At 40.8% G+C, this 26,619-nt stretch overlaps 2 protein-coding genes across 8 annotated transcripts in view; one reads left to right on the top strand and one right to left on the bottom strand.

Moving 5' to 3' along the window:
* The window catches only part of LOC308062458 (multidrug resistance-associated protein 1), a 77,649-nt gene that overhangs the window by 11,355 nt on the left and 39,675 nt on the right, over positions 1-26,619 (top strand). For 2 of the 5 annotated variants that reach the window (XM_080383987.1, XM_080383988.1), the window contains exons 3-5: positions 23,155-23,331; positions 24,097-24,219; positions 25,603-25,740. In XM_080383987.1, coding sequence (XP_080240113.1) covers positions 23,155-23,331; positions 24,097-24,219; positions 25,603-25,740 — 438 coding nt within the window. Of the gene's footprint in view, positions 1-7,077; positions 8,990-9,660; positions 9,860-23,154; positions 23,332-24,096; positions 24,220-25,602; positions 25,741-26,619 lie in introns of those variants that run through there. The other 3 variants (XM_080383991.1, XM_080383989.1, XM_080383990.1) reach the window with 3 other exon arrangements.
* Positions 396-6,584, bottom strand: CEP20 (centrosomal protein 20). 3 transcript variants are annotated; one of them, XM_080384003.1, is made up of 5 exons: positions 6,441-6,584; positions 5,793-5,990; positions 4,610-4,694; positions 3,570-3,712; positions 396-1,322 (listed from the first exon to the last, which is right to left on the bottom strand). In XM_080384003.1, the coding sequence occupies exons 1-5, from the start codon at positions 6,466-6,468 to the stop codon at positions 1,246-1,248; spliced, it is 531 nt and encodes a 176-aa protein (XP_080240129.1). In that variant the 5' UTR covers positions 6,469-6,584; the 3' UTR covers positions 396-1,245. The 3 variants fall into 3 exon arrangements, with proteins under 3 accessions (XP_080240129.1, XP_080240127.1, XP_080240128.1); XM_080384001.1 differs by lacking the exon at positions 6,441-6,584 and adding an exon at positions 6,110-6,415; XM_080384002.1 differs by lacking the exon at positions 6,441-6,584 and adding an exon at positions 6,110-6,412 and having other exon boundaries at positions 3,570-3,709.

The following is a 26,619-nucleotide window of genomic DNA, read 5'->3' as shown; positions in this document are numbered from 1 at the left end:
AACAGTCCTGAGATACTTAAGAAATCAGCACATGGGGAGCTGGCAGCATTGCCAGTCACACGAAGCGGATGAGCTCACTGCTGGGGCTTCAAACAGATAAAATGAAACTTTTCCTTGCAACCTGTAACTCTACTCTAATGCAAAATTGCAGAGGACAGGCTAGGCTGCTGATCAAAATAATAAAAAAAGATACCTATAATGCTAACTGGGTCAAATCAAGATAAAGGCAAAACTTCATAGTCTGTACAGCTCGGGATCCTTTCATGTATATTCACAAGCTCCATGTTCTCTTCTTCTTTTGTTTTCCCCCCACTTACTGTACCACTTATCTAACAATTAAGATTTTAAAGAACACAACCCTAAAAATGTTTTTATACGATTTGAGTACCACTGGAAATGTCTGCATTTATGTTTTGTTAAAATGAGTAAAGAAAAATAGCTAACCTGTTATTTTTGATGTACCCCTGTAAGTTTGGCTTTTAAAATAAAATACCATTTCAAAACATGTAAATACCTCAGCTAAAAACAGTTCTGGGAATCAGTAATCTATTAGCAACTTTATTTTTAGCTTTGCCTGACTTTTGAGTTTCATGTAATTTGGGAAAAAAACAGAAGTTCCTCCCCCTCCCATATACTCAGTGTTACACCGTACAATTTATAGCAACTCCAGATGGAAAAGACTTACCCTCTCTTGTTTGCTGGCATGAAGATAAATATAGTCCTTGTTTCCGGAGAATTAAAAACAACTATTCCTCTAAAGCACTTTAATTGTCTATTCAGATTTTATTTTCCCATACTTATCTGCAAGTAGCAGCTTCTTCTTTTTAAAGAATGATTAAAATGTTTAGTTTTAATGCTTTCAAAATACCACACAGAACAAAACTGGGAAGTTTTATTCAGAAACAGACAACACACAAAGACTAACATAATAAGGAAAGTGCAGAAATTACGTTATCTTATTAATTTTTATAAAGTAAAACCAATATTTTTAGGTCCCATTCTAGACACAGGCTTCACTAATCTGTCTGCCTATACAGTTTTCCTTTGATTAGCGCTGGAGGAAGAGAGCCTTTGCTACCATTTTTTTTTCATTGACAGTAAGTATGACCCTGTCACCCTGTCTCATGGGTAGACCTAACATGCTGAAATGGTCCCACTGGACATATCAGGGAAGTTTATGCAAAGAAGAATTTCTTAAATTAACTCTTACAGAACTTTACATGAGAAATTAACATATAAAAGATACTATCTGTTCGTATTTTGTAAAACAAGGGGCTCTTCGATGCTAATGCCAGCCATCCTTCCAGGTTCTGGAATTCTATCTGAAAATGAAACACAGACATAAATACTTTCAGGCATGTGGAGATGCAAAGTTATAACTCTTATTTTCTACTATTATCAACTTTGATAAAGAGTATCATCATAGGAAACTTGGGCAATTTTACGAACAAATTTTTCCATGCAACTGTATGAGGTAAGAGCTTTACATCACTGAAGACTGCATTTCAGACAGCTTCCACCTTGGCTATAGTGAATGAACTAACAGAAACACCAGATTCCATGTGTCTTATCAGGATCCCCAGTCTGCTGGAACATTCGTTCAACTAAATAAGCAAGATAATTTCTAATATGAAAAGTTAGATGTTAAACATGAGACTTTGAGGGCTGAGTTAATGGACAGACTTGATGACCAGAATATGCACCCTAATTAAAACAGCTAGAGAATTAGTATTTTAAACCCACTGCCTTTTGGTCTCCACTGACATATTCCATATACACATGCAGGCAGTAATTTCAGGCTACTGTTACTTAGAAGTTAAAAGCCTTAAAGCTGTTATGTTTTTGTTTAGGTCAAAAAGCAATGTGCTGTCATGTCTTATGATTAATCCTGAGTTTTGTAATGAACTCTAAACAATTAAATCCCCATGTGAAATTATACTGGAGCCAACAGGGCAAAGTGACCCTGCACAGAACCAATTTCAGAGCTGACGTACAAAGTTATACTTTAAAACAATTCTTCCATACACTGAGTTTGTTTTAAAAAATTGAGACATTTCTGATAGGAATAATTATTTTCTAACAAAGAGATAATTTATCAGTTTTGGTATTGAAAATTTATTTCTTCAGCCCCCTCTTCTGGCAGAAGGGAAACAACATTGCCTCAATGAATTAGCTGTTCAGAAAAGGTGTTTTAGTACTTCTCTCGCACTTTTTAGATGTCAGTAGTATCTCAGGCCTCATATTTTTCCAAATTTTGGATACAAAATAAATAGTTGAGAGTACTAACACAATAGTCCTAAATTCTCACAGTAGAAAGCGAAATAATACACTAAGTAGACACATTGAAGGAAAAAACTGGACGCTTTCATTCTGTAGCTTAGGCCGTATTAATTGTAAATCAAAAAGCAGACCAGAAAGGGAAATTAAGATTTAGCAGTGTTCTGCTACAGAGCAATGAATCAGAGCTAAAGCTTCTGCAGTCAATGGGATGTGAATTATGCCCTCAGAAAAGATTTATGCCCATATACAGAACTGACAGCTAAAGAGTTAAGAACTTTCTATGGAAATTAGAACAGATGAGAAACAGGGAGATACGCCCACTATTTTTCACTGAGAATTCAGGTTAAATTCTTGTATTAAATTGCCAATGTAATAAGAGTGTCTTTAGCTGACCCATTCCAGATTTGTAATGGCCTAAGGGAGTACAATTTGGCCAGTTTAACTTTTAGGGAACTGGTAAAGCAATTTGGTGGATGAACTTTCTGATACTGAGAGTTGGGATATTAATATTTTCTGCTCTTTACCAGTAACTGGAGAGCAGTAAGCCTGTTTCTAAAACTATAAATTGCATAACAGATACTCTACAATCTGCAAACTGGAATAGCAAAATTGTCCAATTTAAATGAGTTTTCTGGTTGTAACAGTCCAAAAATCTTAATAGACTAAAGCCAAGCAATTTGTTTTTTCCCCTTGCACCTAGTAACTAACAAGTAGCTACAGCTACCACAGGGTAACAGGAGCATCACAGTGCCTTGCAGTGTTGAAAAATTATAAAAATTTGGCTGTCTGGATTATTTTAAAATGTCTACTTTATAAATAAAATACATTCTTGTATAAGAGAGAAGGTTCTACTGCTGACACCTTTCAAGACCAGTCAAGCACTTCTGAGGGCAGTCGGATTTGTATGCCATATATGCTGTCGCATCAGCATACCGGCAGAGAGAAGCAGGCCTAAGTGTTGGTGTAAGTTGGTCACTTACTTAAAGAAAGGCACATACACAGGTAGTGTTAGAAATCATGGGTGGTTCTTTCTTGAGTTGGGTATAGCAGGACCTTTCCTAAACAAATACATGAGCAATAGGTACGGTCAGGTCACACAGCTTAACGGTATTTTTGAGGTATACACACTGCTCCGCTGAAGAATTTTTCTTACAAAGGTGTCAGTTCAAAGTATTCCTTGCACAGAGGAGGTACACTGTGTCCATCTGCATGTTTATGCTGTTGTAGGCATATGTACCGTATAGAAAATCTAGTCACAAATAAAACTAATGAAATGACACCACACCCACCTTTTTGATTTCTCTCCGTAGGTGGTTTGCCAAAGTTCTGCTTTGGATAATTCCGCAAAGACACTTTTGGAAGGGTATTCTGGGTACTTTCTTCTTTACCACCATGTAAGAAATGAGAGAGAATTCCATACAAGAGAGGTCTGCTTAAGAAAGAAATGAGAAGAACAACCTAAGTCCATAAAATATTGAGCATTAGAAAAACACCCTTTCCTCAGAACTTCTGAGATCTTAATGTTTACTTCTAGAGTATGTACAGATGTCTTTAATTATTTAAAATATTATGATTCTTGGCATAATATAGATCTCGTTATTAAATACATTGATGATATATATCATTATATAAATAATCACAGACCTAAGCCCACCCTGAACACCAACACTCTCTTAAAAAGCTCGCACTAGGAGACACTCAACTAAGCTCCAGATCCCCTGTAGGTGAAGAACTGGAACATGCTTAGCACAAGAACATAGATCCACATTCCCACTCACACAGTACAAAGGATCAGACATTGGCAGGCTATAGCCCAGTCCATCACTGCACATCCCAAACTTGATTCTTCCTAAGCACTTGATGGATTCTGACAGTACAAGCTACAAAGAATGCCAAACATGTTTAAACCTGCTTCAGTACCCTAACCCATTAATGCAGTCGTGACAGTGTGTTGTGAACTTTTATCTAATCTCAGAGTACAATAACCTCGCTCTTGCTCTACAAAGCAACTCACTGATAGGCAAACAGCGTATCTGTTTTCTACTTCTGACTGCAGGGAAGACTGTACTGGTAAGAAATTTGTGTTTTGCTGTGCAAATACGCTGTCTGGAGAATGCTGCAGAGTTGGCAGAATGAAATGTTAGTTTGGAGTACGTTTGAAAATGGCCCCATGTTTGACATTGTGAATCTGAATCCAGCACGTTAGAGCAGGCACGTGATCTATTCACATTTCAACTCATGAGAACATTTCTACGTGATTAATAATAACACCAAAGAGAAAAATACATGCAGAACAGAATATATTGCGCATTCCAAAATCACTCCTTACACTGATTTTGCATTTGTGTCTTCAACTATATTCAGCTCTTTAGCAAGAAACTGTCTATCCAAGGGCACTTCAGGCTGGCCGGATTCTGGAAAAGAGATTTTCCCAAAATTCTTAACACTGGTAAGAAAAACATCACCAATTAACAGCAGACTTCAAAAGACATGAGAGTACACACCTCCCTTGTAGACTACTCATATCTAGCAGTATGTTGTAATTCCAGGGAACTCACTTAAAAATTGTAATATGCTATTTTAAATTACATGAGTATGAAGCGCTAATGTTTTATCTTCACTTTAAAGGAATCTAAGAAAAACATTAAAGAAGTCTTGCATTACAAAGATACACCAATCAGGCAACTCTTTTTCTCTAAAGAAGTACTGTTACCAAGCAGATTCCATACATTAACTACTATATACACTGTCTCCATTCCCTCTTCTCAAGGGGGAGTAAAATACATCAAATTATTAAATAGCAAATGTATTACTGTATCTAAGTACAACTACAGAACAGCAGATTACATATAAATTACAGCTACTCTCTCACATATTGGTATTTTAGCACAGCCAGTAACAGTAATGCTTAAATGCAGTTGTTAAAAAATATGGATCTTATTCATATTCCTTTTTCTGTTATTTAAGCTGAGGAGATCTAACCTCGTTTCTGACACAGTATATATGTATGAATTGCCAAAACTGCTAGAATTCAGACTATTAACTACTTTATGTACATACAACTTTAAAATTACTCATTCCTCAAAGAAATTTTGTTCCTTTGTAGTCTTTCTGGTTGTTTTATTTTACCTAAATGCCAATGAGATAAAAAATGTAATATATGCTTTACAAATATTGTTAGTGATTTTCCAAACAAAAGCAGACATTTCAAGATAGATATTTTGACTTTGCAGGCTGCTAGGAAGTTTTCTTGCTCTTTCATCAGCTACTCTATCAAAGCATTCAACTCAAGGATAAGGAACAAAGAGTAAGTTTTCTTGAAAACTAATGGTACGATTTGACTTAATACTGCAAGTAAAGCTGTGGAGAGAGCATTCTTATGTTATTTCCAAGGGAAGACAAGATTGTGCAGCTTGGTCCTGCTTATTAATTTCATAGTATCAGTGGAATTGCTCAACCGAACAGTAACTGTCTATTAATACAGTGATGGCAACAAAAATCAGCCCCAGTACCTGCAGTTAAAACAGATGCTGCATATTTGTACTTGTTATATTCCAGGTATTCACGAATTAATTCATTGATTAAGAAATTTTCACGGGACAGTGGTGGCCGTGGTTCACTTTGGTCATCCAGTGCATTAAAAACTTCAGCTCTGATCCTTGCTTTTATTTGTCCAAGAGCACCTCTTTTTTCCAGTGTGTCCTTTAAAACTATTACCATAAAAAGATCTGTTAATATAAAGCCAAACACCTCCAAGCAGCAGTTATCATCCACAATATAAACATAATTTCGGCATATTCACAGGGAAATAAAGATAAGATATTCACACCTGCATGCGTGCCAGCGGGTAACAACAGCAGGAACATTACAGATAAAAGTTAAGCCTTCAAAGAAATCAGAATAGTATTTCTTTGGTAGTAAACACCCGTTCTAGCAATTTCAGAGTTAAGATGCTACTGGACCAAGATATTTTATAGGAGTGAAAACGAGAGCAAAATAAATGCCAAGGGCAGCGAGCTCGTGTGGGGGCTTGGCAGTGTGAGGGCCAGGAGCGCCGGGCCCTAGGGTACCTAAGCGGAGCCCGGGTGTTGAACTAAAGGCCAGCTGCCCACCCTTTCGGCACCCGAAGCTCGCCGCCGCCACCCCTCCGCCCTCACAACCTGCTTTCAGCTCCGCCACCGTCGCCATGGCCCCGCGGCTGCGCCGAGGACCCGGATGTGGCAGCCCGGCGGCGGGCACTGCGCATGCGCCGCGCTGGGAGAGGGAGGGGGGCGGGCGGCCGCCGGCCCCGCCTCGCTGCGCGCATCAGCCAATCGGAGAGCGCCGGCGGGGCGGGGCGTGCGGTTCGAGCGGGGACGGCGCGCTACCCGCGGCTGCCTGAGGCGGGGCCGAGCTGCCTGAGGCGGCGGGCGGGCACCGGGCCTGTTCCCTGCGGCGAGCTGCCCCCTGGCCTGGGGGGGATCCCCTGTGTTGCCAGGGGATAATAATGATTAAAAAAAAAAAGATAAAATAACGAGCGTTGCCTGGGTGGTGTGCATGGAGGTGCCGCTCGGCACCCTGCCAGCGCCTGCCCGTGGTTCGGCCCTGTCAGGTGGGGCGGGGGCACCGGGCTGCCGTCAGGGTTGCTGTGCTGTCTTCTCTCCAATTTCAAAGCTTGTCAGTGTGATTTATTTGGGGGGGGAACATGGAAAATGAGCCCGTTGCTCCCTGATGTGTAGCAAAGTTTTGTACTGAATCCCTGAAAGACAAACTAAATCCCTGAAAGACAAATTAAAAGGACTCGCCAAAAATAAGCTTTTAATTAAAAGGCCTTGCCAAAAGGTAACTGTATGGTGGGTGTTTGGGAGCCTGAGGAGCCCTGCTGCGGCTGGAGGCCTGCGTGTGTGCTTCATGTGGCCGGGATGAGTCAACAGTGTTTACTTATGGATGGATTGAGTATTTTCCAAAGGAAATGCACCCAGTGTGGAAGAACAAACTGCATTAGTCATGGCTTAGATGGAGCAGCCTGTTTGGGCTTGAAGGAAGATGTGAGTCGTCCTTAGGAAACTGTTTAGGGCCTTGAAGTGTGGTGTGAGGGGTTTTGTTGGATTTTTTTTGTTTGGTTGTTTTTTTTTACATTTTCTCTCAAAGCAAATATTTATATTATGAGCTTCCAAAGAGTCTCTGTCAGGGGAGAGCAAATAATATGCAGGAGAAAAGGAGTTCTTTAGAAGTAATGGTGAAGTTAATCCATTCCTTTAACATAGCAGTAACTTCCCATGAGTCAGCAGCAGAAAGTGCCTCATTCTGTCCCAAGTCTGCTGCCGGGATCTCCAGTGCAACTCTGGTGATGAGCAAACTTTAACATGTGTGTTTTCACAGTCAAAACATTTTGCTCTGCGTCCTTCCAAATTTCTCCATGCTATTCTGGGTCAGTGTTCTATTACGCCTCATTTCCAGTTGATAAGTTGTTACCATTTTCCCCCCTGTGTTTCCTATCCAGCTTTCATTTGTATCCTACAAAGCAAAGTTTGGAGATCAAAATAGAATTTTAGGGTTTTGGGTTTTCCCCCTGATTGCAAGGAAATGCCTTTCTAAGTAAGATTGCAGTTTCTATTGTATGTATTAAACTGTGTTTTAAAAGATGCTGTTATAACAAGGGTTTGTGAAATCTAGATTCAGTGACTTTCTGGTACTCTGAGATCTTGGTTCTGTATCTCTTTGGAGGTTTGGGCTTATGTCAGTTCTATTTTTTTTCCTCCACAACAAATAATTTGAGTCTGTTGCATTTTGCTTCTGAACTCCTCAGCTTCCCTTCATATTAATTATTTACTCTGTATTTTGACTGCACTTTGGTTTACATCTTTGTTGGTGTTGCTGTTGCTTAGAGTTTCTAAGGGAAGGAGATGGAATTGATTGGAACGGTACTAATTAGAGGTGCAGATCCAAGTATCTTTACTCGATGAGAAACATCATTAATATGGTGCATGACCATTGATATAGGGACAGTTTGAGGCTGAAAAATATTATTACACTGATGTAATTGGAAAGTCTGAATCCTGAAAGTGTAACTTAAGTTTTGTTAGTCTTTTAGCATGCAATAGTATCTGGAGAAAAACATGTGTGGGTAAAAATTTTTCTTGACCCTCCTTCCTTCATGCTTATTTACCATCTTGTTTGGAACAATCCCTGCATATGATCTCTATATCCTAAACAATTTTCTGATGTATCATTTCAACTATAATTTTATATTCTGTTTTTGGACAGAGTAGGTGTAAAGGTATAAGTTCTTAGAGGCTTTATTTTTTCTGGTTTACTAGTTTATTAATAGTGCTATTAAAAAAGCTAAGTTCTTAACTATGGGATAGTTTATATTATATGTTGCACAAAGTAGTGTATTCATTACAGCTGAGGGGTGGTAGGATAACAGATGCTGGAAACTGTGATGTAACTTTTTCAACAGGAGACATAGTGAGCACTGAGATATCAAAAAAAATTCCACTAAGGTATTTAATATGATTTTAAGATAAATGTAGAGTGTGCACAAAACAGGACAGAAATATGAATAAAAGTTTTTTTTAATTGAGGTTCTTTACTTAACTTGTGTGATTAAAGCTTTCAGATGTTACTGTAGGGTAGTATGTAACCACCCTGCTCTTTCCTGCAGCATATGATGCCCTTCCTACATAGGCGCCATCTGTCCTCCAGCTGGCCTGTGCTAGTAGGTTAGGTAAGTCAGCTGCGCGTCGATGCTGTCCATGGGTTTAACCAATGCATTTTAAATAGGACGTGAAGAGCGCGGCAAGGCGCGACCATGTGCAACCACAGGGGCTGCAGTTATTGCAACTTGTACCTGTTTCTGTGAGGACTTGGTTGCGGATGAGGCTGTTTTGGCTCAGCTCATGCTAGCCAACTTGAACTAGTTCAGGGCTTTGAAACCAGTTTAACTGGCAGTTCACGTTGCAAAGCCGAGTGTTCAAGCGTGAGCCCAGGCTTTTCCTGTGGCCTTCCCGGAGCAGGGTGCCGTGGCTCTGTCCCGCGGGGCCCGGGTGCCGGCAGGGTACCGCGGTGCCTCTCCACGGGGGATGCGTGGGGTACCTGTCCCCAGGGGCTAGAGCAGCGCCGCGGGGAGGGGGATGCCGTGGCGCCTGCCGGGCAGGTGCGGTCCGCGGCCGGCGAAGCGGGACCCGGCGGGCGGCGGGGGGCGAGTCTCCCGCCGTGGTCACACTACCAGGGACGCGCTGGGCTCCGGCCGGGATCGCAGCCTGCCGGGCCCGTCCCCCGGCGGCTGCGCGGGGGCGACGGGCAGCCACACGGCCGGCGAGGCGGCGCGGGGTACGCAGCGCCTCCCTGCCCACCCCCCCCCCGAGGCGGGGCCGCGCAGCGCGGGCGGCGGCGCCGCCGGGGCTCGGCATCCCCGTGACCACGGAGCCAATCAGGGCGCGGCGCTGGCGCTGCCGGCACGTCCCCGCCCGCCGCCGCCCGGGCACGGAGAGGTGCGGAGGGGAAGCGCAGCGCTGCCGCGGAGCCCGCGGCCGCCTCGCCGCGCCCCATGGGGATCGAGAGCTTCTGCAGCGCGGACACCTACGAGCCCTTCTGGGTGAGCGGCGGGATGGGGCGGCGGGGGCCCGGCGTGGCGGTGGCGCGGAGGGATGGCGGGCAGCCGGGTGGGACGCGGATGGTGGCGGGCTGCCGGCCCGGGCGGAGCCCCAGGGGGCCGTGCCAGGCGGCGGGGGAGCGGCAGCCGCCCGTGCCGGCGCTCACCTTGAGCGGAGCGGCGCGTCCCGGCCGTGCCGGCAGCCCCGGTGGCCGCGGGCGGGAGCGGCGGCGCGAGGCGGCCGCGGGCCGGGTGGGGGGCCGGGGCTTGCTGGTCTCCGGCTGGGCGCCGTGGCCCCCGCGGGCGAGTGGCGGAGCGGGAGTCGGCGCCCCTCGTGTGCGGGGTTTCTGGCAGGGAAATGCTGGGGGAGAGGGAACGACTGGTGAGGGCTTGCCCGGGGGCTGGAAGCCAGCTCCGCGGTGACCGGAGCAGCCTCTGCAGACCGCGTTTGGCGGCTGTCTGCGTTCCTCGGGGCTGTGTGGGTAATTACAGTAACGGTGACCGGCTGCTGCCGTCGCACCGAAGGGTGGTGTGCAGTCCTGTGAAGGAGGCCAAAGATACGGTCTGTGCAGGCCCGCGTTTGCATGGCAATATTTTCTCCTTTCTTTAATAAAGAACGGTGAGCGCAGCCTGCTCTGGGTGAAGTCAAAACCAGTTACGCAAAAGTGAGTAATGTGGAAACGGGGCAGTGTGGGTCTTGCTCAGCTGAGACTCAGAGTTCCTCTGCAGAGCACACAGCTGCTGGCAGCAGCGAGAACCGGGCCCTGCCAGGGCAGGACGGTAGTGAAAATCCTTCCAAGGAGGAAACAGGTTGCATGGAGTAGGAGGTTGTGTGGAGGGAGGAGAGAGACCTTGGAGTTCAAAAAGAGAAAAGAAAAAGAAGGGGTGAGAGCCACTGAAGGCATTGTAGGAGGTAAGAGGAAAACATGCATCTTCTGAGACTGTTCAAAGAAACGCTGACATGTGCATCTGATAGTCAAATAGTATCGAGCTAATGAGCCGCCTTACTAGTAAAAAAAAATAATTAATGTCTCAACAAATGCATTGTATTTGTTTCAAGAACCATTAAGATCTTATTCAGAAGATACTTTAAAAATCATTATAACTTTAAGATATTTAGCTTTCCAACTGATTAAAAGTGACTCTGTTAAACTACTTTTGTATTGCTTATGTTCCTATCTTCCTTCAGCTCGGGTTTCTTAGAAATGGCTCAATTATGAGTTGTTATCAAACTTATTTTTTCCCTATCCTGGAATGAGACATTTTATTTGAAGAGCTTCAGAGAATACATGCTTCAGAATTCAGTTTATGGAAAAACTGACTTGAGAGAGTAGTAGTTTTGTGAAAAAGAGCTGCCAGTTCTTTGAACTGTGGACTTGAAACATCAGATAGAAGCAAGAACAACACTTAGGATGTTGGAAACTACTAGTTATTTAGTATTTCTGACGACAGATTCTTTAATTATAAACCTGCTTACAATTCCTTTATATACTACAGCCATTTCTGATATTTGTGGTGTGTCATAACTAACTCATACATTTTTTTTTCACTTGTTGCATTGGTTCATAAGAATATAGATGGTTTTGTGATTTGTCATCCTTCTCTAAATCACTTGTGGTCTGCCTTTCATTTTTTCCAGCTAAAGATCCTGTGGGTGTGGTTGTTTGATTTCTGGAGGCTTCTAATCCTGCAAAATAACAATTGTGCATTCCGGTTGGTCTAAGATGTGTCTGGAAAAATACTCCTTGCTCAACTTGTCCTTGTAAACAAGACACTATCCACTTTGTTGTTGCGTTGTTCATAGTAGCGGGGAGGGTAGCAGTGCTAGTTGTGGTGCTGCTTATAGATACTCTGGCTGCTTCATTTTCTGGTATTTCCATTGCTGATACTGTCTGAAGCTGAGGTTGTAATGGATTTTCGGAAAATACCTACGTATATGCAGTGTTTCACTGGGCTTCTAGATATCGCCTGTTTGCTGTCCTTCCTGTCTTGTGGACTGCACTCTTCTGCTTTTCAGAGCTGGGTGATGGGTAGATACCTGGTAGCATGTGTTACTGCTTTCTTGCGGTGAACTGTGGCATCAGCTGTTTTGCTTGGTGCTGAGGCCCTGATAGTGGAGCAGCGGGATTTCCTAGCACCGGCAAACTCTACTTCAAGGAAGAGATGTGTTTTCTGTGCGAGGGTGGTGCTCAGTTTGGGGCAACTCAGTTTTAAATTGTGGGGGAGACTGCAGGTTGAAAGGACCTAATTGACCCTTAAAGACCGTATGCTAATCTTCTTAAGCTTTGCTGGCCAGGATTTTTCTTGTTTGCACACTCAAGGAATGTTATTGTTGAAAGTTCTTGTCTGAGAATTAAACAGATTGGTTTTATTTAATACTCACTGTGAAAGGTCAACAGCCCAAGCAAGTTTGCCATCTTCTTCCCTCTGGCCCCGTTTAACCTACCTCTGTGCCCCCACTCACCATATTAACTTCACTGCAATCGGATTTGCTTACAGAACTTCGCTGTTTCTTGCTTTCTTTGAACCAGACTCCCTTTTTGGAAGGGTCCTGTTTCATATTTGCTTTCTCTAGCATCACTCAGTATCTCAGAATGACTATCCCATCCATCATATAAAGAAAGGTACAGCTGTGTAAGATAAAGTTATTATTTTACTAATAGCTGTTGATGACAACAAAAGCTTTAAAAAAACCTAGTGGGCTGGGAGTAACATTTTGCACTGCTTGCATTTGGGTTCAGTGACTTTAAGGGCCTGTTTAAACTGGGAAGCTTTTTTTGTGACCTGACATGCTGTGATAGCTTTGTCTAGAGTATCATTTGTCTGGTGTATGAGTGCAGTATACCTTGCTTCAATACCAGTGTGCCAAAAAAAAATAATGAGGTGGGGATCTCTGTCATTCTAGGTAAACAGGGTAAGTGTCAAGACAGCTGTAGAACTTACTGTACACTTTGGCCTGCTGGCCTAGCAATCTGTGTATGTGCACACGCGCACGATGGTGGTCTCAGTGCAGTTACATTTTGAAAGTCTGCTGTTTTCCCCTTCTTTTGAATAAAATTTTGGAGTAGTTTCAGTTTTTCAGAGCTTGTAAACTATGCAGTATCACATTTAGGGAAGTCTTTTCATGTTTGAAATTGCCAAAGGAAGGAGAGGTTGAGTTTTTGTGACATTTTTTGAGTTTTCAAGGCTAATCCTCAGTAGAGCTTTTCTGAAAAAGGAATAGCAGATGTGAAATAAAAAGTGAATTCACGCTAAACAGTTCCTTACAGTCCCTCTCAAAAGTGCTCTGCTAGGTTTTACAGGAAGTCTCAGTTATTAATTCATTAGAAGATGCTTGTAAGTCAAATAAAATCTGAAACTTTTGAGGTTCTTGTTTATACTTAAGGGAATGTGAAATAAATTACTTGCACTTATATAAGCTCCTATCATGTCCTTTACAAGAAAATAAATTATGTTTTTTTTAATTAATTTAGATAGAAATTAACTCCTAGTTCATCTCGGTGGGAACTTAGTGGAAATTTTTTTCCACATTTTTCTGGTTGGGTGTTTGGTTGTTGAGGAAGGGTTGAAAGCAAGTAATTCCATTCACTTCTAGGAGAAAAGCAAGTTTTCATCTCCTGTTTTGTTTTGAAAACTAGAGTCCTGTAATGATTCAAGCAATGTCTACTTGTGTAAACCCGAGCCTGTTTTGTTCCTGTTGGTGCAGAAAGCTTTTGTGGAGCCTCTTCTCTGTTAGTAAAGACATTACATCCACACAATGTTCTAGGTTTAGCACTTCTTCATATGGAACCAAACTGCAGGAGATAAACAAAATTAATGAGGAAAGGCGAGGCAGAGCCTTGCACACAAAATCCAGGGACCAGCTTGGTGGGATTGGGGTCTGCTTCCCTTGTTGTTGTGTAGAGTTCTGTCTGAGGCTTTTGGGTATGTTTGTCTGCCTTAATAAGTGTATTTTCTCCAGTGTTTGTTGAAAGACATTATGTTTTGTATTTGAGTTGACATTGTTGTAGCTAGGTGAGATCCACCAGCCTCAGCTCCTTACAGACATGTTAGGATCTTCTAAGGCTATAATGTGGCTTGATGGGATTTTTATTAAGAAAATAAAATTATTATTCTTTAATTCATTATGATGATTAGCTGACGTTGTGAAGTGATACTGTATGACATAAACAGCTGCTATGCTTACATTGTTTATGAGGACACTGGGACACTGATAGTTTTCCTGAAATAGACTTCTGAAGGAAAACTGGTCTTCTTATGTAAGGAGTAATTTCGTGTTCAGAAGTTCTGTGGCTTGTGCTTTCATGCATTAGATAAGCAGTAAATTAGCCCGTGTCTTGGAACTGGAGCTTTTTGCACTGTAAGATATGTCTTTAGTGCTTTTTCAGTGTGTTTGTGGCAGAGCTAGGGAGGAGGGAGTTTGAGGTGCTGCGAGAGTGGTGCTGAGTGAGCTTGATAAAAGTTACAAGTTTAGACTCTTCCTTTAGTTGGAAAGGTATCAATTTATGAATGCATTTGTGACCAGAGTTTTAAAGAGTATGCAGATCAGAAAACCACTTATATTTGCTGACATAGAAAGGTCATATGTGGACAGCATTTGGAACAGAGGAGAAGGAGCAGCAGCAGCAGTAGCAGTGTTAAACAAAAAAAAAAACTTTACACATGTTGGTGCCTTTATTATAATTAACAGCTGATATACTGATTCTTGTGGCTTGGTTGTCATTGGGTTTTTTAGCAATGAAAGCCAGAAACTTACTTGTCAGCTTTTTCTTGTTTAAACCTGTAAAATGTTTTTGTTGGTCATGTAAACAGGGGTCTAAATTTCATAGAAGTTAAACTTTCCTCTCTTGATCCAGAATAGATTGGTTTAAGGGAAGTACAGGAAAATGATGCCTGATACTCTGTTGCTGATGGGGTTTTCCTTAGCAGATAACCTGTCATTCTGCAGCTGTCAGTTCAAGGTTGCTCAGAAAAGTTAAATGAGGAAAAAACCCCAGCAAAATGCCTGAGTAACTAATGCTGTTTCATGAAATTACAATGCAGTTTACATTGAAACACTGTGCTAAACTGGGACTAAGTGAAGGTTAACCCAGGTTGCACATAAGTCATTCTGGGTCACACCTCTAAAAAGCCTGCTGCCGGGTACTGACCTTTTGCTTACTTTTAATAGAGTCAGAATTCCATGCGTTACTGTTTTCTCACTGTTTGCATCTGTGGTAGCTTTGGATACAGTTTATCCTAACTTAAGCTGTTATCTTAGTCCTTCTGTAAAATTATTTCCCAGGTGTGTTTGAACTTCTCAGTGATTTGAACTCTATTTTACAGGCTGTTGCATTATTAAGAAAAAGTCTTGGTTTTGGTGCAGAAAGAATATGAAAGCGGGAATATTTTTCCTGTATGCTTTTAAGTAACAGTGATTTCAGTGGAAAACTTTACAGCAGGGTAAACCCCATCCTTTTGATTCTGAAACTGTGAATGGCATTTGTTGTCACGTGGCCAGATGTTGTCTCATGGTATTTGCAGGCATGGCAGTGTACAGCAATGCTACGCCTGTAGAAAGAGGCTAAACTTTTTAATTTTGTAAGTGCCGATGTAATCTGTCATTCGTTTCCCTGACACAAAAACATAGCCGTAGTTCAGTGACTTTTAGCTTCTTGGATTACAAACATCAGCTCTTGTAAATTCCACAGCTGCAGGTGCTTTGTTCTCTGGCAACTCCTTAGCACCAGCTTCTTGTTTTAGGCTAAAGGGGAACAAAGGCAAAGCATGCTTTTTTCTTGTCATTTTACACACTGTTTCAGCTGGTGCAGTGCTGCCTGTAACAAAGGATTTTTAAACATGAGGTAATACTGATGTTTGGTTTCTGAACAAGGAGGTGCAGACAACTGATTGAAGTTCGGGACCAGGTACTGAAAGGTAGAGGGTTTTTCTTGGCTGTGTTAACAAGTCAAATCTGCATTATGTAAGTCGCCAATGTTGAGAACTTAGTCTTGATAAAATCATTTCTAATCGAAAACGTTATGAGAACTCAAGGGTATTTCCCCATCACTAGAAACACTTACTGGTATTTTCCCCCTAAATCATCTTTATATAAATGATTCAAAAATGTTTAGGACCCCTATTTATTATTTTTGAATCATGTTCCTCGCCTTGTTCTAACAATCTTGTCTGGTGACAATGTTAAGAGACTATAAGAATAAAGCTTAGATTTCAGAATTACTTCGAAACAAAGGAAGAAGGGGCACAGTCTCTTCCTGCATCTGAGATCTGATTACCACGATCTGAACGTGGTGTTTTGGGAGGCTGCACTAGAAGGCTTGCTTGTGAATAATTTAAGGCTTTTTATTCAGACACAGGACTTAAATGTCAAAATCTTAATTGGAGACCTGTATTTTTCAAACTTTTGCCAAAATATTATTTGCTCCTTGTTTCTCTGATCACTACTAGTGTTTTAACCAATGAACTAAATATTTACTAGCAGTAATATTGATAAATTAATGGTTTTATGAGGATAAATGTTTTCTGTTCTCACTGTTTTTTGAACACCCCCTGCCCAAGACTAGAATCAAGTAAGAGGCGAAGATCCTCAGTTCCATGGTAGGTTTAGTTCTGTAGTAATAAAAAAAAAATCCCCCTCAAACTGTGCTTTTTCTGTGGGTGAATCTGATCTCCATGAGAGCTGGAGATTGAATCTAATTCTTACACCCCAATGCAGTAATTACCGTTAATGTTTCTTATTTCACCTTTGTGGCAGCAGAAAAACAGAAAAGCAGAGACTTATTGATCTAATTGGGCTGTTACTGGTCTGAAGAAATGCCTGAGAGCTTTGTGGGGCTATAAGCATCTATCTTCAGATGTGACAATGAAAGGAAGTCCTGAAGTCACTTCCCAGATCAGTAGTCTGGCACACTTTATGTTCATTTGTTGCACTGCTTGTGGTAAGTGGTGTAGTGCTGTGCAGGAGCATAATTCTATCATTTTTCCTTGCAGAAGTAATGCTTAGAGTCTGTGGAGGTCTAAGAATGAGATCAAGTGTGGTTGTGTGGCTTTTTAGTAGAATCCTGGGTTTGTGTTCTAAAAATAAAAAAATCACTCCTGGCTGTCTTTCATTAAGCATAGGAAGTCGCTGTTGGAAAGATATTGCAAAATCTGTACGGGTATTTTAAATTTTTGTTTGCTGACTATATCCTTAAATGGTATAATAAACCAGTAAACCATTGATTTCATGTAGCTAGTAGAGGTCTTCAAAGGAATTGGTGGTGTATTGAAAGCATTTATTTAAATGCAGCATGAGTTAATTTGGGGTGCATAACAGCAAAGGTACCATTTTCCTTGTACATTTTGCACTAACTTTAATTGCAAGAACTACTGCATTGTGTCACAGGAGAGATCTGTGCATTTTGGGTAACTTCTTGTTTATTATGAAAAAAAAAAGCTAGAGGAAATAAATGTCAACGAAGGTGGAAAGGTATGTTTGTCCTTGTTTATTATGTTGCTTCATCTGGAATTGATTCTAGAGCCATTGGATCCTGTAATGCAGGTAGTACTTTTCCCAAAATAATTTTAATCTAATATGCATAGTATTTTTAAAGGACTTGTAAACATGCAAATAGGAAGTTTGTGATGGTTGCTTGTGGTGTCATTTAGTGCCTTGTTTGCCACTGTTGGGTATATTGTTATTGTCTGCTGCTTATTTCTGTAAATATCGGGGGATAGAATGGAGAGGTGCAGGTGTGGGTGTTTCTGCTGCTCTTTGTGGGAGTTCTGGAGTATTTTTCTTGGATGAATATCTGTTGCTGGTTTTATTAACCTGCCACCTCTTGTGATTTAGCCTGAACAGTAAAGCACAACAGGGTAGATCTGCTGCTGAAGACTCTGTATGATTGTGCTTGTTGGTAGGCTCTATTCTAAATGTGCTCTTGGAGAAATGATGAGCTTCAGCACGTGTTTCATGATCAGCTTCCAAAATGTGAATAACAGAATCCAGATGCTATATTTAGTGTTTCGAGAACATAAATTCGGTCTTTTTTTCAAAATCTCTAAAAATAAATTGAATAAAACTTACTTGGCAAACTGCATAACTTTGAAGAGCTCTTTTAATTTCATCACCTGAAAACAGACCTCCTTCTAACCTATTACAAAATTTGGATCACTCTGTAGGTCATTGGTTACCTTAATTCTCAGTGTGGTCAACAGTGCCACTGTTTTCACTGTTGGTTTTGATGGAGAATGGTGGTATCAGGGACTTGTTAAAGCAAAGCCAGAGTTCTTCTAAAGCAGCCTTAAAGGGAGAGGTCCTTTTCTGCACCCCCACCCCCCGTTGTCCACTGATGCTAGTAGCTCTTCTGAGGCTGTAGGCTCAGCCAGATGAGGCAAGCAGGAAACTTGCTGTCCTAGACAGTATAGGCTATAGGTCAGTGGCCTTGTGGCATCTGAGGGAGAATGGTTGAGTCAGCTCGTGGGTTTATAGATGCTAGCCTGGGGAACTTTTTAATATGATATCTAGAGGTGCCAGATTGTGCTACTTCCTATTTCAATGAGAAAGTGATGATGTTATAATGAAAGTTGTCAGGTGCAATTACAGTGTTTGTGCCCCAGAGACCTAATTACTTGCATTCCACTAAATGTAAGCATTGCATTAAATGAAAAATGTTTTTTACTGTTAGGAAAGTAAGATAGAGAAACCATATCTTGGTAGTACAAAGGAGGTGATTTTTCTGTGGGTGATATCAAAGTCATGGGTATACACTGATGCCAGTGTCAAACTCCATTTGAAGGCGTGTTGACTGTGATAATAAGATTGTGATGTGGTTTTGTGATTTCATTTTCTACATAGGTGTGTGGTAATGTTTAAGTCATTTTTCAGTCACAGCTGGTTCACGCAGGTGGATTTAACGGTGCGGTTGGCAGCCCCCATCTCTAGCACACTTGTGCACAGCAGGTATGAAACAGATTTTTGTCTCAATTTCTGCTAGTGAGAATTTCAAAATGTGTTGTGGGTCAAGTAGGATTATTGATGTGAGAACAGGCGGCCACTGGCTGCTTACTTAACATTATCAGCCTTTCCTGGCTGCCAGGAGAGAGGCAGCCAGCCACAAGGTCCCATCCAGTGTCAAATCCTGTTACTCCTCAGATTAGGCACACTTAGGGCATACAGCTTCCCTGTAGGCTTCCTTCCCTCGGCAGAGCCAGAATAACTGATCTTTTGTGTTGCATTTTCATCTTACAGTCCTACTGCCAATGTTTTTATCTTGCCTGTTCCTGAAATTTTAGACAGGAATTAATATAGTTCTTTATTTTCCTAGAGTTTATGCGCTAAGTAAGTGGTTTACCTGTGAATAGGTCCACGTGATTCTGGGGAATGCCAAACATTTTTTGTGCTCCTCTTGTAGATAGAGGGTTTCACTTCAAATGTGATAGGAAGCTTTTCTGTGGCATAAGAGAAAACATGCTATCAGGCATAAAACCTGCGGACTGGTATTTTCTTCAGCCACAGTGCTGGTGATGGAAATGGAAACTGAGAAATAGGTTAGATGAAATTTAAAAGTACCCATTTACTATTATGGGAAACTTGACAATTATCCAGGGATTTTAAAAGGGTAAAAAACACCAACCATCTGAGGTGTGGTTCTTCTGGAGTAGTCTAAACTGAAGCCAACAGCACATCTCTTTCTCTCTCAACCTCTGCCAAGAAAGGAACAAGGATCACACTGATTTGTCTCCTGTGGGTTCTTGTAGCTATAGCTTAAACTGAAGGCTTCCAGATTATGCAGTCTGATAGCTAAGACCTAACACCTTTTTTCCTCCTCCTCCTTCATGTCAGGAGGCTGCTGGTTTGTGTAGGCTTTTGAATGGATACTTGGATCTCTGTCATTTGATGTGCTCTTGCAAAGTAAAAGGGTTAGTTGATCAGTCAGTGAAAATTGTTATTAATCTTTGCGATGTGAAAATGGGGCAACTTAGTGTCTTAATAGAACTTGCTAAAATAGCGTTTTTAAAACTTGAGTCAGGTAACGTCATTAATTTGCCAATTAATGTCTGTTAAATACAAAGGTCTGCTTCAGTGAATGCTTTTGCATTGATTTGTGAAGAATTTTGGTTTGTGCTAGAAAAAAAACCACATCTGAAACTGGGTTTATATAAAGCAAAGGAAAAGCATGTACTTTAAACTGGCAGAGCTAGTCTAGACTTGTGTAACTGAACATTGTCATTTGAATACGTATACGTGTTGGTTTCATGATGAGAGTGACGTTTTCCAGCCACAGCTGAACCTCATGAAGCTGTGGTATCCTCCATGCAGAACTTAGGGTCTGCCTCCCTTTTGTAACAGACTGAGTTCCTCCTGACTTTGCCCACTGAGGTCATTAGCATCTCAGTTCAGACCGGGAGCCTGCTTCTGGTGTGACCTCCTGACAGTTCCCTGTCCTGCTGTTGGCTCAGTCGAGGGTGGCCTGAGCACCTTTTGGAGAGGCGTTGACTGGGAAACATGCTCCAGTGGCTGTGAGGACGTTGGGTGCTCAGTAGTGAGTGTTGGGTGTCTACAACTCTGTTGCTGTCTGCGCTGCTGCTTTGTGTACGTGTAGCCTGAGAGAACTGCACCTAGGGAATCGGCAGGAAAAAATGCCACCATGTCTGTCTCTTCATGCATGTTTTCCTCACCTTTTGTCACCTGAAATGAATGGAAAATGGAAGGGGTTTCTGCATCTCATCTGTGTGTAGCCATTTCTCTGGTTACAGAGAAGAATAGTGTATTTGAACTAAGCAAACATATTCTTTATCAACAGCCTCTGGATCAAATCCTGGAAAAATGTGAAAGAAGATACACTGATGTTGCTGTAGCTGTTAAGTTCTAGCAGTAATCTTATCCCAAACTGCCCATTTGTCCTGACTTTCTGTTCTTAACTCTGAAGTACCATTTTGTTGTACCCTCCTGCCTTTCATGCAGAAACACCTCCAGATAACTTGCAAATATGAAAATCAAATGAAAGATTGCACGTGTTTTTAGGATATCTTCCAGCAAATATGCATATCACTCATGTATACAGCACTTTTTTCTTTTTTTAGCTGTGTGGCAGTGACGTGTGTATTACCTGCTCTGTTCTTTCTGGTAATTGCCTGATTCATTTTACAGCAAGCACTTAAAAACACTGGAAAGGGGGCTTAGTAACTTTCTGAAGCAGTGTGTAGATCTCCAAAAATTTACTCGATAAAATTATGTCAGTGCTCTTGTTTGTTGTAAAGCTGATTACATCCTGTCAGTTAATTATCTGAATTTATTAATTGTACACTGTTCTGCAGTCATAAGACTTTTTCTTGGCTGTTGTGCTGGGGCAAAGCAGCTGGGACTTACAAAGCCAAAAATGTTTGTGTGGTGGCTAAATGTAAGGATGACTCAGCTGAAATTTCTGATGATGTTATGCAGTCAGGGAACTTAATAAGCATGTGGGTTGCCCACAGCATCTCACAGCTGCTGCCTTGTCATGAACAACTTACGTGACCCCTATGCAGATACACTAAAACATAACCAGGCATTTTTACGCTCTATCAGTGTTAATTTCCTTGAATTGGCAGTATTAAGTTTGGAGATTTATTTTTTTCTTAAACTGTGAGATAAAAATTGTATGACACGAAGAATTTTTAGAACGCTTTGGAATTAGAGGAGAAAAATAACAGCAATGTGTCCTGTGGATACTGTCTGTTGTATCTAACTGTGGGAAGTGGGGAAAGAAAGTATCTTTGTTAATACATTTTCAAAAGGAGGTTGGTTATTTTTGGTTTGTGGTGTCGGTTTTTTTTTTAAAGCAACAAAACGTCTTAATATGGAATGGGCAGATTTAAGGAGAAACCTGTGCTATGATAAAGTAATGTCTGGTTAGCCTCAAGCTGAAATTTTTTCCAGGTATAACTTCCATCTCTTTTTAGATCTGTTTTCCTTTCTTTGTAATTGTGTTTGCAGCTGTTTATGATCAGTGGAAGATGGGGACAAATAAAGATGGAAGTGTGGCAATTCTGAGCAGTGGCATCTGTTTCCAGCTCTGATGTTGGAACAGGGGGGGCAGGCACTACAGCTCTTTTTGGTTCTGTTTCCTCATCTATAAATTGTGGATAATGGCACTTTATTTCTCTGACCAGCTTAGGTTTTTATGGAGGAGAAAGATTACTGACTGTCATTATGTCCCAGTAGTGGTACTGGTATTCTGTACAGTTATAAGCTGTACAACCATCTGAAAAAATGCTTTGCAACTGAAAATTATATAGTTAAGAAGCCTTTGGGCATGGGACTGCTCCTCTTGGCTGTGTGGCTTTTAAACAGAAACCTGTGAGCTGTGCTTCAGCTGTTGCATGTTGCAGTCCATATGCAGCAGCAGTATCTCTGTGTTGCGTCAATCTGTTGGAGAGTCAGAAATCTACAGCACTTGGGGAGGAAATGTCCCTTGTGACAATTTTACAGCAAAGTCAGCAATTTTAAGTTAAAACTTCCTGCAAGAGATTTCCCTCACTTAAGCCAGTCTTAAATATGATGTGGAAGTTAATTTTACTAAATAGCTTGTCATTGTAAATAGTTGTGTACCAATAATGGAAATGGTGATCACGTTTTTACTACTGTGTCAGTTTTGGTTTGATTCTATGACAGTTTATCTTGTTTTTGAAAATTGTTTTGAGAGAAGTAGGAAAACATTGAATTCTATCATTGAGTGGGAAATGAGCTGCATGGGTGAGCCTTTTACTTGGTTCTATGCCCTGTTACTATGAATTTCCAGAAAGTCTTAACTGGTTTTGCTGCATACAGCTTGGGAGCTATGAGACTACTTTACAAGTAGTGAACTGATGTTGGCTTGTGCTGTTCACTTCTACTGTGTGCCAGATAATGTTTCCACACTGAAATTTGGGCATGTGGTGTATCTGAGTGTTTATACATACATGCACAGTGGTTATAAAGGGAGGTAGCTGGCATTGACATGTTATTTTTCTGCAACGATAATGTAAAAATCCTTCATTAATACTGTTAAAGATCCCAGTGTTACATTGGAGTGAGTTGTGTGTTATGATAACTGTGTATAACCAACAAAAGTGACACTAATGTAATCTTGTGAAGGTTTAAAACCACAAAAAATGCAATAAAATTAGATACGGAGACAAGATATGGAGACAAGCTCATAGAATGGTGCTAGTTTAATATGAGTGGGAATAAATACACAAGAAGAAATACAGAATAAGGCAGATGGGGTATTTATTTTTTTAAATACTGAATATCTGTATTTGCTTTTACTGTAACTCGATCAGTTTTCTCTCCCCAGGACTGGAATCTGACATGGCACACAGAAAATCCAGACTTCACCCAGTGCTTTCAGAACACAGTCCTGGTCTGTATTCCTTGCATCTACCTGTGGGTCTGCTTCCCAGTGTACTTCCTATACCTTCGTTGTCATGACAGAGGATACATACAAATGTCAAACCTCAACAAAGCCAAAACAGTACGTGACTCTTTAAAATCAGAACTTATTAAGCTTATCTGGAAGTCTTGAGTCTATTTCAGCAATGTTTTAGCACACTATTTTTATTGAGCACTGATCTTGATCTGTGTGCACACTTCAGCTGTAACTTGTTCTGTTGGTGTTTGATTTCCAAATTTTATGTGTTTCCATTGCCCTTTTATTAGTAGGCTTTCTGAAATTTACTCTGACATAGCAAAAAAGTATGCAAATCTTTTGTAAGACCTGTTGGAGGAAGGCTGTTTTAGGTCAACTGAAATCTCGAGGCCTTTTTCTCAGTAATAAAAAGAATTTATTATCTTGTCAGCTGCTTGAGGTATATTGCATAGTTTTCTAGAACTGCTGCAGGTGTTCAGTTCCACTCCTGTTGTGAAATAGATACTTAATATTTCTTTACTACTTCCCCCCCCTGTGGAATAAATGAAAAATTTTAAGGAGGGCTGTAATAGCATGGTGTATTACAGAGTTTTTGTCTCTGCAATCTGTTATTCAGGGTTGAGACTCGTCAGCTTTCTGCTTCATAATAAACTGAATTATATGGTACTAAAAACTAATAAACTTTTTTCTTCCAGTGTGAATCCAATAGGTAAAGCCAAATTACTCCTTTGTGCATGTTGTAGAATTGCCCAAAAGTGATGGTCTGATTATGACTCCTCTTCTACTAACACATAACATCTAGTGTTCATGTATATATTATGCTGCCTAATCTGTGTGGGCTGATGGATGAAATACACTTTTGTATTACAGGCTTTGGGCTTAATACTGTGGATAGTCTGCTGGGCAGACCTTTTCTACTCTTTCTGGGAAAGAAAAAATATTTTTCGACCTCCATTTTTTCTCGTTACGCCTACAGTGTTGGGTATAACAATGGTAAGTTCTTCTGTTATGGCCTGTGTTCATGCAAAGCCTTAAGCAATAACCCGTGTCTTAGTATTATTCACAGTGTTGTAATTCTTTAAGCTACAGTCTTTACATACAGAATTAATCTGCCGTTGAACTGTGAAATATTGACTCTGAAATGTCTGTTTGTTTTTATTTAAAAAAATTGGAACGCACCCAGTTGTGCTCAGTGTGTTGCATATCAGCGCACAAGCCAGTGCTGGTTGTCTTGCCTTACTCTGGCAGGCTTGAGCTACCGTTCATTTAATAGCTTCACTCAAGCATGGGGTGGAGGAGTCGAGAGAACTGATTAAGCCTAGATAACACAAATCACATTGAACTTGGTAAAAGACTGTGAAAGGCATTGCATTGTTAAATATTGTATTAAAAACTGTCCTGCATCTAACGTTTTTTAGTACACATTTTCTTTGTTTTATTTGATGGCATGATGGAAAGTCTTAAGTGCCACAGGAGGCAAGTAAGTGTCCCCAGCTAACACTCTTCCTAGGTGATCGAGTATTGTCTATTTTCACACCAGTATCTCTGCAGCCTGCATTTCAAGGAAAATGTCTTGCTATTCATTCATTGTCGGTTGCTTTACATTTATGCCAGACTTGGAATGATAGTGATCAAGCATGATGCTCAAGGAGTGGACAGGACAGGACGCAACCACCCCAACAGCAATAACAACAACAACAGAAAAGAAAAATAAACAAAAAAACCCCAAGAGCCCTGACAACATACTGACCAAATGAAAAAGCTCCGACATACTGACAGATGCAAAAGCTGTTAAATATTTTGTGGTCTCTTAATAATGCAGTTGTCAAGCTTTTGTCAGGCGGATTGAAAGTGCATGTTGCAGTGGCCAAGTGAGATTACTAAATTGTACCGGCTTCCTAAAGGACTCTGAAAGCACACAAAATACAGGAACAGAATATTTGGTCAGTGTTTGTTTGGTGTTGTGGCTTATATGGAAATAAATCTTTTTATTTTAAAAAGAATTAGCCAGGAAATACTTGAAATGATTCAGTGTCACTATAATTGCTTGTTGATTCGTGATGTAGAACCAGAAAAGTAAAGAGTTAAAGATTGGCAGCTTTTGACAGTGCTTTTGTGTATGTGGTTGCTTACTTCTATGTAGTACATATTACTTTTCCCTTTTTTTGTCTACTTCTTAACCTTTACTGTTCCAGAGAATTTCCTATTTAAACATATTTTTGAATTACACTTAAAATCTCTGGGTGTTAGAATGTCTGGGAGGTACTGGATTTAAAATATTAAATAAGCACTCTTCAATGTAGTGCTTTTTGTATGTGTATAACGTATTTTAAAACTTAAAGCTTGTGAATATATTTTTATCTTATTTGTCCACAGTTGCTTGCCACATTTTTAATACAATATGAAAGAATAAAAGGAGTCCAGTCTTCAGGTGTAATGACTATTTTCTGGCTCATCTCATTGTCATGTGCCACAGTGGTGTTTAGATCCAAAATAAAACATGCCTTAAATACGGTAAGTGATTGCTAGCCTCATTTCATTGAAAATAATCCCAAATGCTGCAGTAATAGAGTAGTTGCTTGCTAATTATGCCAGTCAAGTCGGTGAATGATCCATTCAGTGTACCTTCATTCCTTAGGTTATAAAAACAAAACAAGCAAGACTTAATGGCTGTTGTTTTGAAATGCTAGTGAAATTCATAGTGATCTTAACTGTAGCAACAGTTGCCAAGAAAATTCTGCTAGCTGTTCCAGAAAGGGGATGTGTCTGCATGAGTACAATGCAAGCATATAATCTTTGATATGAAACTGTTCTGGGAGTTTGTCGTCTTCCTGTTGATTATACAGTGGATTTCCTGAAACACTTGGTTTGATGGTAATGTGGTCTCATCTGCTGAGACAAAACGAAAGCACACAAGTGAAACATTTTGCATCAGTCTGCTTTATAGTAAGGCCAACTCAAATATCAGATAAACTGTGGAGCTTAAATGTGCTTTAAAATGGCAAATCACTTTTATTTCTTGAAACCTTTAAGCCATATTGTGAATTTTGAGAACTTTTAGCCAATTTTTGTCTTCAGCTGTTGTTAGTGGGATTTTACTGTTGATGTGTGTGTCCCCGTCCATCTGTCCCTGTGTGTTGATTTCTGTGGATTATGCTTTATGTATCAGTCCCAGTCTAAAAAATAGAAGAACCTCTGGAATTTAAGCATGGTGCAGCAAAATGTAACCCAAGTTCTGCTCCTCTAATTCTTCTTTTCTGTGTGCGTACTTACTAATCAACAAATTTGCTTTGAAAACTCCTTACTACCCAGTGCATAAATGCTTTGTTCCTGTAAAGAATACCTTGACTTCAATTTGGGGCATGCTGTGTCGGTACAGTGTCTTAAAGAGAA

Source organism: Falco punctatus, assembly GCF_963210335.1.
Source record: "Falco punctatus genome assembly, chromosome: 4".
Classification (NCBI taxonomy): Eukaryota; Metazoa; Chordata; class Aves; order Falconiformes; family Falconidae; genus Falco; species Falco punctatus.
Note: the sequence above shows the minus strand (reverse complement) of the source record. Positions and strands in the feature narration are given on the sequence as shown.